Source organism: Salvelinus alpinus, chromosome 37 (genome assembly GCF_045679555.1).
Source record: "Salvelinus alpinus chromosome 37, SLU_Salpinus.1, whole genome shotgun sequence".
NCBI classification, from domain to species: Eukaryota; Metazoa; Chordata; class Actinopteri; order Salmoniformes; family Salmonidae; genus Salvelinus; species Salvelinus alpinus.
This window is the reverse complement of record NC_092122.1, coordinates 10,547,937-10,562,536: the sequence shown is the minus strand read 5'-3', so window position 1 is coordinate 10,562,536 and position 14,600 is coordinate 10,547,937. Positions and strand designations below refer to the sequence as shown.

The 14,600-nt window shown below is 43.2% G+C and overlaps 1 protein-coding gene across 4 annotated transcripts in view; it reads left to right on the top strand.

Annotated features, from left to right (window-relative positions):
* Window positions 1-14,600, top strand: part of LOC139565651 (scm-like with four MBT domains protein 2) — a 65,693-nt gene that overhangs the window by 27,911 nt on the left and 23,182 nt on the right. For 2 of the 4 annotated variants that reach the window (XM_071386128.1, XM_071386126.1), the window contains exon 5: window positions 14,214-14,234. The exons of the other annotated variants lie outside the window; for them this stretch is intronic. In XM_071386128.1, coding sequence (XP_071242229.1) covers window positions 14,214-14,234 — 21 coding nt within the window. The remainder of the gene's footprint in view (window positions 1-14,213; window positions 14,235-14,600) is intronic. 4 annotated transcript variants of the gene reach the window in all.

Here is a 14,600-nt window from a genome sequence, read left to right as displayed (position 1 = left end):
TCCTTGTAAAATGCAACACCCATAGCTGGAATTACCAGACCTCCTAGTATAATGCAACAGCTGTAGCTGGACTTTACCTGACCTCCTAGTATAATACAACACCTGTAGCTGGACTTTACCTGACCTCCTAATGTAATACAACACCCGTAGCTGGACTTTACCTGATCTCCTAATGTAATACAACACCCGTAGCTGGAATTACCTGACCTCCTAGTATAATGCAACACCTATAGCTGAATTTTACCTGACCTCCTAGTATAATATAACACCTGTAGCTGAACTTTACTTGACCTCCAGTATAATACAACAGCCGTAGCTGGACACCTGTTGCTGACCTCCGTGTATAACACAACACCCGTAGCTGGACTTTACCTGGCTTCCTAGTATACAACAACACCTGTAGCTGGACTTTACCTGACCTCCTAGTATAATGCAACACCTGTAGCTGGAATTTACCCGAGTTCCTAGTATAATACAACACATGTAGCTGGACTTTACCTGACCTCCTAGTATAATACAACACCCGTATCTGGACTTTACCTGACCTCCTAGTATAATACAGCACCCGTAGCTGGACTTTACCTGCCCTCCTAGTATAATACAACACATGTAGCTGGACTTTACCTGACCTCCTAGTATAATACAACACCTCTAGCTGGACTTTACCTGACCTCCTAGTATAATACAACACCTGTAGCTGGACTTTACCCGACCTCCTAGTATAATACAACACCCGTAGCTGAACTTTACTTGACCTCCAGTATAATACAACAGCCGTAGCTGGACACCTGTTGCTGTCATCCGTGTATAACACAACACCCGTAGCTGGACTTTACCTGGCTTCCTAGTATACAACAACACCTGTAGCTGGACTTTACCTGACCTCCTAGTATAATACAACACCTGTAGCTGGACTTTACCTGACCTCCTAGTATAATACAACACCTGTAGCTGGACTTTACCCGAGTTCCTAGTATAATACAAAACCTGTTGCTGGACATTACCTGCCCTCCTAGTATAATACAACAAATGTAGCTTGACTTTACATGACCTCCTAGTATAATACAACAGCCGTAGCTGGACTTTACCTGCCCTCCTAGTATAATACAACACCCGTAGCTGGACTTTACCTGACCTCCTAGTATAATACAACACCCGTAGCTGGAATTTACCTGACCTCCTAGTATAATACAACACCTGTAGCTGGACTTTACCTGACCTCCTAGTATAATACAACACCTGTAGCTGGACTTTACACGACCTCCTAGTGTAATACAACACCTGTAGCTGGAATTACCTGACCTCCTAGTATAATACAACACCTGTAGCTGGACTTTACCTGACCTTCTAGTTTAATACAACACCTGTAGCTGGACATTTCCTGACCTCCTAGTATAATACAACACCTGTAGCTGGACTTTACGTGATCTCCGAGTATAATCTAACACCTGTAGCTGGACTTTACCTGACCTCCTTGTAAAATGCAACACCCATAGCTGGAATTACCAGACCTCCTAGTATAATGCAACACCTGTAGCTGGACTTTACCTGACCTCCTAGTATAATACAACACCTGTAGCTGGACTTTACCTGACCTCCTAATGTAATACAACACCCGTAGCTGGACTTTACCTGACCTCCTAATGTAATACAACACCCGTAGCTGGAATTACCTGACCTCCTAGTATAATGCAACACCTATAGCTGAATTTTACCTGACCTCCTAGTATAATAGAACACCTGTAGCTGGACTTTACCTGACCTCCTAGTATAATACAACACCTGTAGCTGGACTTTACTTGACCTCCTAGTATAATACAACACCTGTAGCTGGACTTTACCTGTCCTCCTAGTTTAATACAACACCTCTAGCTGGACTTTACCTGACCTCCTAGTATAATACAACATCTGTGTCTGGGCTTTACGTGACCTCCGAGTATAATATAACACCTGTAGCTGGACTTTACCTGACCTCCTAGTATAATACAACACCTGTAGCTGGAATTTACCCGAGTTCCTAGTATAATACAACACATGTAGCTGGACTTTACCTGACCTCCTAGTATAATACAGCACCCGTAGCTGGACTTTACCTGCCCTCCTAGTATAATACAACACATGTAGCTGGACTTTACCTGACCTCCTAGTATAATACAACACCTCTAGCTGGACTTTACCTGACCTCCTAGTATAATACAACACCTGTAGCTGGACTTTACCCGACCTCCTAGTATAATACAACACCCGTAGCTGAACTTTACTTGACCTCCAGTATAATACAACAGCCGTAGCTGGACACCTGTTGCTGACATCCGTGTATAACACAACACCCGTAGCTGGACATTACCTGGCTTCCTAGTATAATACAACACCTGTAGCTGGACTTTACCCGAGTTCCTAGTATAATACAACACATGTAGCTGGACTTTACTTGACCTCCTAGTATAATACAAAACCTGTTGCTGGACATTACCTGCCCTCCTAGTATAATACAACAAATGTAGCTTGACTTTACATGACCTCCTAGTATAATACAACACCCGTAGCTGGACTTTACCTGCCCTCCTAGTATAATACAACACCCGTAGCTGGACTTTACCTGACCTCCTAGTATAATACAACACCCGTAGCTGGAATTTACCTGACCTCCTAGTATAATACAACACCCGTAGCTGGACTTTACCTGACCTCCTAGTATAATACAACACCTGTAGCTGGACTTTACTTGACCTCCTAGTATAATACAACACCTGTAGCTGGACTTTACCTGTCCTCCTAGTTTAATACAACACCTCTAGCTGGACTTTACCTGACCTCCTAGTATAATACAACATCTGTGTCTGGGCTTTACGTGACCTCCGAGTATAATATAACACCTGTAGCTGGACTTTACCTGACCTCCTAGTATAATACAACACCTGTAGCTGGAATTTACCCGAGTTCCTAGTATAATACAACACATGTAGCTGGACTTTACCTGACCTCCTAGTATAATACAGCACCCGTAGCTGGACTTTACCTGCCCTCCTAGTATAATACAACACATGTAGCTGGACTTTACCTGACCTCCTAGTATAATACAACACCTCTAGCTGGACTTTACCTGACCTCCTAGTATAATACAACACCTGTAGCTGGACTTTACCCGACCTCCTAGTATAATACAACACCCGTAGCTGAACTTTACTTGACCTCCAGTATAATACAACAGCCGTAGCTGGACACCTGTTGCTGACATCCGTGTATAACACAACACCCGTAGCTGGACTTTACCTGGCTTCCTAGTATAATACAACACCTGTAGCTGGACTTTACCCGAGTTCCTAGTATAATACAACACATGTAGCTGGACTTTACTTGACCTCCTAGTATAATACAAAACCTGTTGCTGGACATTACCTGCCCTCCTAGTATAATACAACAAATATAGCTTGACTTTACATGACCTCCTAGTATAATACAACACCCGTAGCTGGACTTTACCTGCCCTCCTAGTATAATACAACACCCGTAGCTGGACTTTACCTGACCTCCTAGTATAATACAACACCCGTAGCTGGAATTTACCTGACCTCCTAGTATAATACAACACCTGTAGCTGGACTTTACCTGACCTCCTAGTATAATACAACACCTGTAGCTGGAGTTTACCCGACCTCCTAGTGTAATACAACACCTGTAGCTGGAATTACCTGACCTCCTAGTATAATACAACACCTGTAGCTGGACTTTACCTGACCTTCTAGTTTAATACAACACCTGTAGCTGGACTTTTCCTGACCTCCTAGTATAATACAACACCTGTAGCTGGACTTTACGTGATCTCCGAGTATAATACAACACCTGTAGCTGGACTTTACCTGACCTCCTAGTATAATACAACACCCGTAGCTGAACTTTACTTGACCTCCAGTATAATACAACAGCCGTAGCTGGACACCTGTTGCTGACATCCGTGTATAACACAACACCCGTAGCTGGACTTTACCTGGCTTCCTAGTATAATACAACACCTGTAGCTGGACTTTACCCGAGTTCCTAGTATAATACAACACATGTAGCTGGACTTTACTTGACCTCCTAGTATAATACAAAACCTGTTGCTGGACATTACCTGCCCTCCTAGTATAATACAACAAATGTAGCTTGACTTTACATGACCTCCTAGTATAATACAACACCCGTAGCTGGACTTTACCTGCCCTCCTAGTATAATACAACACCCGTAGCTGGACTTTACCTGACCTCCTAGTATAATACAACACCCGTAGCTGGAATTTACCTGACCTCCTAGTATAATACAACACCTGTAGCTGGACTTTACCTGACCTCCTAGTATAATACAACACCTGTAGCTGGACTTTACTTGACCTCCTAGTATAATACAACACCTGTAGCTGGACTTTACCTGTCCTCCTAGTTTAATACAACACCTCTAGCTGGACTTTACCTGACCTCCTAGTATAATACAACATCTGTGTCTGGGCTTTACGTGACCTCCGAGTATAATATAACACCTGTAGCTGGACTTTACCTGACCTCCTAGTATAATACAACACCTGTAGCTGGAATTTACCCGAGTTCCTAGTATAATACAACACATGTAGCTGGACTTTACCTGACCTCCTAGTATAATACAGCACCCGTAGCTGGACTTTACCTGCCCTCCTAGTATAATACAACACATGTAGCTGGACTTTACCTGACCTCCTAGTATAATACAACACCTCTAGCTGGACTTTACCTGACCTCCTAGTATAATACAACACCTGTAGCTGGACTTTACCCGACCTCCTAGTATAATACAACACCCGTAGCTGAACTTTACTTGACCTCCAGTATAATACAACAGCCGTAGCTGGACACCTGTTGCTGACATCCGTGTATAACACAACACCCGTAGCTGGACTTTACCTGGCTTCCTAGTATAATACAACACCTGTAGCTGGACTTTACCCGAGTTCCTAGTATAATACAACACATGTAGCTGGACTTTACTTGACCTCCTAGTATAATACAAAACCTGTTGCTGGACATTACCTGCCCTCCTAGTATAATACAACAAATGTAGCTTGACTTTACATGACCTCCTAGTATAATACAACACCCGTAGCTGGACTTTACCTGCCCTCCTAGTATAATACAACACCCGTAGCTGGACTTTACCTGACCTCCTAGTATAATACAACACCCGTAGCTGGAATTTACCTGACCTCCTAGTATAATACAACACCTGTAGCTGGACTTTACCTGACCTCCTAGTATAATACAACACCTGTAGCTGGAGTTTACCCGACCTCCTAGTGTAATACAACACCTGTAGCTGGAATTACCTGACCTCCTAGTATAATACAACACCTGTAGCTGGACTTTACCTGACCTTCTAGTTTAATACAACACCTGTAGCTGGACTTTTCCTGACCTCCTAGTATAATACAACACCTGTAGCTGGACTTTACGTGATCTCCGAGTATAATACAACACCTGTAGCTGGACTTTACCTGACCTCCTAGTATAATACAACACCCGTATCAGGACTTTACCTGAACTCCTGGTATAATACAACACCTGTAGCTGGACTTTACCTTCCCTCCTAGTATAATACAACACCCTTATCTTGACTTTACCTGACCTCCTAATATAATACAACACCCGTAAGCTGGAATTTACCTGACCTCCTAGTATAATACAACACCTGTAGCTGGACTTTACGTGACGTCCTAGTTTCATACAACACCTGTAGCTGAACTTTACCTGTCCTCCTGGTATAATACAACACCTGTAGCTGGACTTTACCTGACCTCCGAGTATAATACAACACCTGTTGCTGGATTTTACCTGACCTCCTAGTATAATACAACACCTGTAGCTGGACATTACCTGCCCTCCTAGTATAATACAACAAATGTAGCTTGACTTTACATGACCTCCTAGTATAATACAACACCTGTAGCTGGACTTTACCTGCCTTCCAAGTATAATACAACACCCGCAGCTGGACTTTACCTGACCTCCTAGTATAATACAACACCCGTATCTGGACTTTACCTGACCTCCGAGTATAATACAACACCTGTAGCTGGACTTTACCTGCCCTCCTAGTATAATACAACACATGTAGCTGGACTTTACCTGACCTCCTAGTATAATACAACACCCGTAGCTGGACTTTACTTGACCTCCAGTGTAATACAACACCCGTAGCTGGACACCTGTAGCTGACCTCCGCGTATAATACAACACCCGTAGCTGGACTTTACTTGACCTCCTAGTATAATGCAACACTTGTAGCTGGATTTTACCTGACCTCCTAGTATAATACTACACCTGTAGCTGGACTTTACCTGACCTCCTTGTATAATGCAACACCCGTAGCTGGAATTACCAGACATCCTAGTTTAATGCAACACCTGTAGCTGGACTTTACCTGACCTCCTAGTATAATACAACACCTGTAGCTGGACTTTACCTGACCTCCGAGTATAATACAACACCTGTTGCTGGATTTTACCTGACCTCCTAGTATAATACAACAAATGTAGCTTGACTTTACATGACCTCCTAGTATAATACAACACCTGTAGCTGGACTTTACCTGCCTTCCTAGTATAATACAACACCCGCAGCTGGACTTTACCTGACCTCCTAGTATAATCAACACCCGTAGCTGGAATTTACCTGACCTTCTAGTATAATACAACACCTGTAGCTGGACTTTACCTGACCTCCGAGTATAATACAACACCTGTAGCTGGACTTTACCTGCCCTCCTAGTATAATACAACACATGTAGCTGGACTTTACCTGACCTCCTAGTATAATACAACACCTCTAGCTGGACTTTACCTGACCACCTAGTATAATACAACACCTCTAGCTGGACTTTACCTGACCACCTAGTATAATACAACGCCTGTAGCTGGACTTTATCCGACCTCCTAGTATAATACAACACATTTAGCTGGACTTTACCTGACCTCCTAGTATAATACAACACCCGTAGCTGAACTTTACTTGACCTCCAGTATAATACAACAGCCGTAGCTGGACGCCTGTTGCTGACCTCCGTGTATAACACAACACCCGTAGCTGGACTTTACCTGGCTTCCTAGTATACAACAACACCTGTAGCTGGACTTTACCTGACCTCCTAGTATAATACAACACCTGTAGCTGGAATTTACATGACCTCCTAGTATAATACAACACCTGTAGCTGGACTTTACCTGCCCTCCTAGTATAATACAACACCCGTAGCTGGACTTTACCTGACCTCCTAGTATAATACAACACCCGTAGCTGGAATTTACCTGACCTACTAGTTTAATACAACACCTGTAGCTGGACTTTTCCTGACCTCCTAGTATAATACAACACCTGTAGCTGGACTTTACCTGACCTCCTAGTATAATACAACACCCGTATCTGGACTTTACCTGACCTCCTAGTATAATACAACAGCCGTAGCTGGACTTTACCTTCCCTCCTAGTATAATACAACACCTGTAGCTGGAATTACCTGACCTCCTAGTATAATACAACACCTGTAGCTAGACTTTACCTGACCTACTAGTTTAATACAACACCTGTAGCTGGACTTTTCCTGACCTCCTAGTATAATACAACATCCGTGTCTGGACTTTACCTGACCTCCAATATAATACAGCACCCGTAGCTGGACTTTACCTGCCCTCCTAGTATAATACAACACATGTAGCTGGACTTTACCTGACCTCCTAGTATAAATCAACACCTCTAGTTGGACTTTACCTGACCTGCTAGTATAATACAACACCTGTAGCTGGACTTTACCTGACCTCCTAGTATAATACAACACCTGTAGCTGGACTTTACCCGACCTCCTAGTATAATACAACACCTGTAGCTGGACTTTACCTGACCTCCTAGTATAATACAACACCTGTAGCTGGACATTACCTGCCCTCCTAGTATAATACAACAAATGTAGCTTGACTTTACATGACCTCCTAGTATAATACAACACCTGTAGCTGGACTTTACCTGCCCTCCTAGTATAATACAACACCCGTAGCTGGACTTTACCTGACCTCCTAGTATAATACAACACCCGTAGCTGGAATTTACCTGACCTACTAGTTTAATACAACACCTGTAGCTGGACTTTTCCTGACCTCCTAGTATAATACAACACCTGTAGCTGGACTTTACCTGACCTCCTAGTATAATACAACACCCGTATCTGGACTTTACCTGACCTCCTAGTATAATACAGCACCCGTAGCTGGACTTTACCTGCCCTCCTAGTATAATACAACACATGTAGCTGGACTTTACCTGACCTCCTAGTATAATACAACACCCGTAGCTGGAATTTACCTGACCTACTAGTTTAATACAACACCTGTAGCTGGACTTTTCCTGACCTCCTAGTATAATACAACACCTGTAGCTGGACTTTACCTGACCTCCTAGTATAATACAACACCCGTATCTGGACTTTACCTGACCTCCTAGTATAATACAGCACCCGTAGCTGGACTTTACCTGACCTCCTAGTATAATACAACACCTCTAGCTGGACTTTACCTGACCTCCTAGTATAATACAACACCCGTAGCTGGATTTTACCTGACCTCCTAGTATAATACAAAACCTGTTGCTGGACTTTACCTGACCTAGTATAATACAACACCTGTAGCTGGAATTTATCTGTCCTCCTAGTATAATACAACACCTGTAGCTGGACTTTACCTGACCTCCTAGCATAATACAACACCTGTAGATGGACTTTACCTGGCTTCCTAGTATAATACAACACCTGTAGCTGGACTTCACCTGACCTCCTAATATAATGCAACACCCGCAGCTGGAATTACCTGACCTCCGAGTATAATGCAACACCTGTAGCTGGATTTTACCTGGCTTCCTAGTATAATACAACACCCGTAGCTGGATTTTACTTGACCTCCAGTATAATACAACACCCGTAGCTGGACACCTGTTGCTGACCTCCGTGTATAATACAACACCCATAGCTGGACTTTACCTAGCTTCCTAGTATAATACAACACCTGTAGCTGGACTTTACCTAACCTCCTAGTATAATGCAACACCCGTAGCTGGAATTTACCTGACCTCCTAGTATAATACAACACCTGTAGCTGGACTTTACCTGACCTCCTAGCATAATACAACACCTGTAGATGGACTTTACCTGGCTTCCTAGTATAATACAACACCTGTAGCTGGACTTCACCTGACCTCCTAATATAATGCAACACCCAGAGCTGGAATTACCTGACCTCCGAGTATAATGCAACACCTGTAGCTGGATTTTACCTGACTTCCTAGTATAATACAACACCCGTAGCTGGATTTTACTTGACCTCCAGTATAATACAACACCCGTAGCTGGATACCTGTTGCTGACCTCCGTGTATAATACAACACCCATAGCTGGACTTTACCTAGCTTCCTAGTATAATACAACACCTGTAGCTGGACTTTACCTAACCTCCTAGTATAATGCAACACCCGTAGCTGGAATTTACCTGACCTCCTTGTGTAATACAACACCTGTAGCTGGACTTTACCTGACCTCCGAGTATAATACAACACCTGTAGCTGGACTTTACCTGCCCTCCTAGTATAATACAACACATGTAGCTGGACTTTACCTGACCTCCTAGTATAATACAACACCTCTAGCTGGACTTTACCTGACCACCTAGTATAATACAACGCCTGTAGCTGGACTTTATCCGACCTCCTAGTATAATACAACACATTTAGCTGGACTTTACCTGACCTCCTAGTATAATACAACACCCGTAGCTGAACTTTACTTGACCTCCAGTATAATACAACAGCCGTAGCTGGACGCCTGTTGCTGACCTCCGTGTATAACACAACACCCGTAGCTGGACTTTACCTGGCTTCCTAGTATACAACAACACCTGTAGCTGGACTTTACCTGACCTCCTAGTATAATACAACACCTGTAGCTGGAATTTACATGACCTCCTAGTATAATACAACACCTGTAGCTGGACTTTACCTGCCCTCCTAGTATAATACAACACCCGTAGCTGGACTTTACCTGACCTCCTAGTATAATACAACACCCGTAGCTGGAATTTACCTGACCTACTAGTTTAATACAACACCTGTAGCTGGACTTTTCCTGACCTCCTAGTATAATACAACACCTGTAGCTGGACTTTACCTGACCTCCTAGTATAATACAACACCCGTATCTGGACTTTACCTGACCTCCTAGTATAATACAACAGCCGTAGCTGGACTTTACCTGCCCTCCTAGTATAATACAACACCTGTAGCTGGAATTACCTGACCTCCTAGTATAATACAACACCTGTAGCTAGACTTTACCTGACCTACTAGTTTAATACAACACCTGTAGCTGGACTTTTCCTGACCTCCTAGTATAATACAACATCCGTGTCTGGACTTTACCTGACCTCCAATATAATACAGCACCCGTAGCTGGACTTTACCTGCCCTCCTAGTATAATACAACACATGTAGCTGGACTTTACCTGACCTCCTAGTATAAATCAACACCTCTAGTTGGACTTTACCTGACCTCCTAGTATAATACAACACCTGTAGCTGGACTTTACCTGACCTCCTAGTATAATACAACACCTGTAGCTGGACTTTACCCGACCTCCTAGTATAATACAACACCTGTAGCTGGACTTTACCTGACCTCCTAGTATAATACAACACCTGTAGCTGGACATTACCTGCCCTCCTAGTATAATACAACAAATGTAGCTTGACTTTACATGACCTCCTAGTATAATACAACACCTGTAGCTGGACTTTACCTGCCCTCCTAGTATAATACAACACCCGTAGCTGGACTTTACCTGACCTCCTAGTATAATACAACACCCGTAGCTGGAATTTACCTGACCTACTAGTTTAATACAACACCTGTAGCTGGACTTTTCCTGACCTCCTAGTATAATACAACACCTGTAGCTGGACTTTACCTGACCTCCTAGTATAATACAACACCCGTATCTGGACTTTACCTGACCTCCTAGTATAATACAGCACCCGTAGCTGGACTTTACCTGCCCTCCTAGTATAATACAACACATGTAGCTGGACTTTACCTGACCTCCTAGTATAATACAACACCCGTAGCTGGAATTTACCTGACCTACTAGTTTAATACAACACCTGTAGCTGGACTTTTCCTGACCTCCTAGTATAATACAACACCTGTAGCTGGACTTTACCTGACCTCCTAGTATAATACAACACCCGTATCTGGACTTTACCTGACCTCCTAGTATAATACAGCACCCGTAGCTGGACTTTACCTGACCTCCTAGTATAATACAACACCTCTAGCTGGACTTTACCTGACCTCCTAGTATAATACAACACCCGTAGCTGGATTTTACCTGACCTCCTAGTATAATACAAAACCTGTTGCTGGACTTTACCTGACCTCCTAGTATAATACAACACCTGTAGCTGGAATTTATCTGTCCTCCTAGTATAATACAACACCTGTAGCTGGACTTTACCTGACCTCCTAGCATAATACAACACCTGTAGATGGACTTTACCTGGCTTCCTAGTATAATACAACACCTGTAGCTGGACTTCACCTGACCTCCTAATATAATGCAACACCCGCAGCTGGAATTACCTGACCTCCGAGTATAATGCAACACCTGTAGCTGGATTTTACCTGGCTTCCTAGTATAATACAACACCCGTAGCTGGATTTTACTTGACCTCCAGTATAATACAACACCCGTAGCTGGACACCTGTTGCTGACCTCCGTGTATAATACAACACCCATAGCTGGACTTTACCTAGCTTCCTATTATAATACAACACCTGTAGCTGGACTTTACCTAACCTCCTAGTATAATGCAACACCCGTAGCTGGAATTTACCTGACCTCCTAGTATAATACAACACCTGTAGCTGGACTTTACCTGACCTCCTAGCATAATACAACACCTGTAGATGGACTTTACCTGGCTTCCTAGTATAATACAACACCTGTAGCTGGACTTCACCTGACCTCCTAATATAATGCAACACCCAGAGCTGGAATTACCTGACCTCCGAGTATAATGCAACACCTGTAGCTGGATTTTACCTGACTTCCTAGTATAATACAACACCCGTAGCTGGATTTTACTTGACCTCCAGTATAATACAACACCCGTAGCTGGATACCTGTTGCTGACCTCCGTGTATAATACAACACCCATAGCTGGACTTTACCTAGCTTCCTAGTATAATACAACACCTGTAGCTGGACTTTACCTAACCTCCTAGTATAATGCAACACCCGTAGCTGGAATTTACCTGACCTCCTTGTGTAATACAACACCTGTAGCTGGACTTTACCTGACCTCCTAGTATAATACAACACCTGTAGCTGGACTTTACCTGACCTCCTAGTATAATACAACACCTGTAGCTGGACTTTACCTGACCTCCTAATATAATGCAACACCCACAGCTGGAATTACCTGACCTCCGAGTATAATGCAACACCTGTAGCTGGATTTTACCTGACTTCCTAGTATAATACAACACCCGTAGCTGGATTTTACTTGACCTCCAGTATAATACAACACCCGTAGCTGGATACCTGTTGCTGACCTCCGTGTATAATACAACACCCATAGCTGGACTTTACCTAGCTTCCTAGTATAATACAACACCTGTAGCTGGACTTTACCTAACCTCCTAGTATAATGCAACACCTGTAGCTGGACTTTACCTGACCTCCTAGTATAATACAACACCTGTAGCTGGACTTTACCTGACCTCCTAGTATAATACAACACCTGTAGCTTGTAGAGACCCCAATTAAACCTGTTCACACAGACACAGTGCACCCTATCCCAAGACACACACACACACAGTCTCAGCCTGTTTTGACACTACCCTGCCCTGGCCCAGCCCATGTGAGTCCATAAGAGTGTGAGCTCATTCTGCCTAGTCAGCCAACACACAACAGCTGACTGCTCTGTTTAGTCAAACCTGCCCAGAAACACACAACTGACACCCAAATACATTTAGCAACTTTAATTCAAGGTGGACTCGGATGAACACGATGTTTGCTCATAAAGTGATTGTTTATTTATCTTGTTTAGTTTGTTGAACACACACAAACACACACACACACTCAATTTAACCTCATGTAATATTAGCCACGGTAAATATAGCAAGTCACCCTTTCTCCACCTCTAATGCTCTAGCTAACCTGATGTTCTCCCTTTCCACCCCCTGATCCTTCTGTTTCACCCCTTCCAAAGCTTGTCAAAAATAAATCCCATCTATAATTTAGCATCCGATCCTCCTTTCATAGGCCGTTCTAGAAAAGGCATTTTCACACTGGATCATCTCATCCACATGACTCACCCTCCATAACAGAGTTTTGATTTATTTATGCTGAATTTGCTTCTACCTGACTTTTTTTCACACCACAATCTTTACCTGGTGGCAAATCTCACTGTGGGGTAAAAATAGGACAGTGTAAAAATATATATAATAGACCTATAGAAACTGCAGCAGTGGGGGATAAAATGTGCTAGATTTTTATGTAGTTTTAATTGACCTTTTAACACATACACTGGAGCATGAGTGGCCACAAGAGACACATAGAGGATCTCTGTGTTGGCTGAGAGCTGATGGGTTGAGGAGACTGAATGGCAATGAAATGGACTGTAATAACCATGCGTGTTTAGTGGGTTAGAGGACACCCAAGGGACTGGGTAGTTGACACACACCATGGCACGCACACACTCTTGTTTCGATGTGACTCAAGAGATTTTGCGTTTATGGGTTTGTCTATAATAAGGGTTTGCATGAGAGGTGGACACAGACTGTTGGTGTGAGTGTATGTGTGTTTGCTATCTACTGTATGCGGCTCAGTGAATAGGGCTGGTAGACCTCATGTATTTGCAGAACAGGATCAGGTGGGGAGTGGAAGGCTGTAGTGTCTCACTAAGCTGGGAAAGTAATATTAGGTTACATTTAGGCAACCTTTCCTCTTCATGTTTTCTCCTTGATACTTTGATAATTGATCAAATAACAGTGATTTCTCCCCTTCATTGTTTTTTGTCATCAAGCCTCTTGCATCACGCCAAGCAAAGTGTGTGCGTGTGTGTGTGTGTGTGTTTCTATGTTACAGTTATCTTTATTTCTTTTTGTTTCTCAGATAACGTTTACCTAAGAAAAGGTAAGCAGCCCTATCAGTCTTCCTGACTAACTCGCCTGCCTGCCTGCTGGCTCTTCTCAGCAAGGAAAAGTCTAAATGGGATCCTTGGGGCATCCAACTCTGACCTCACCCCATTGAAGTTGACGTTTAAAACAGTTGTTAGGGTTAAGGTTAGGGTTAGCTAGGGTTTTGGTTATGGTTAGGTTAAGGGTAGGTTAGGGTAGGGGTTAGGTTTAGGATTTAGGGTTGGGACGTCTCAAGAATTCTGCATATCACTAACCTTCTCATCATTGCATGTGTGCTTCCTTTTCCTCCTCCTTGTCAGCTTACAGGATGTTGCCTCAGAGTTTGTTTGATTCTTATACCCCCCACCCCCCGTCTTTCTGC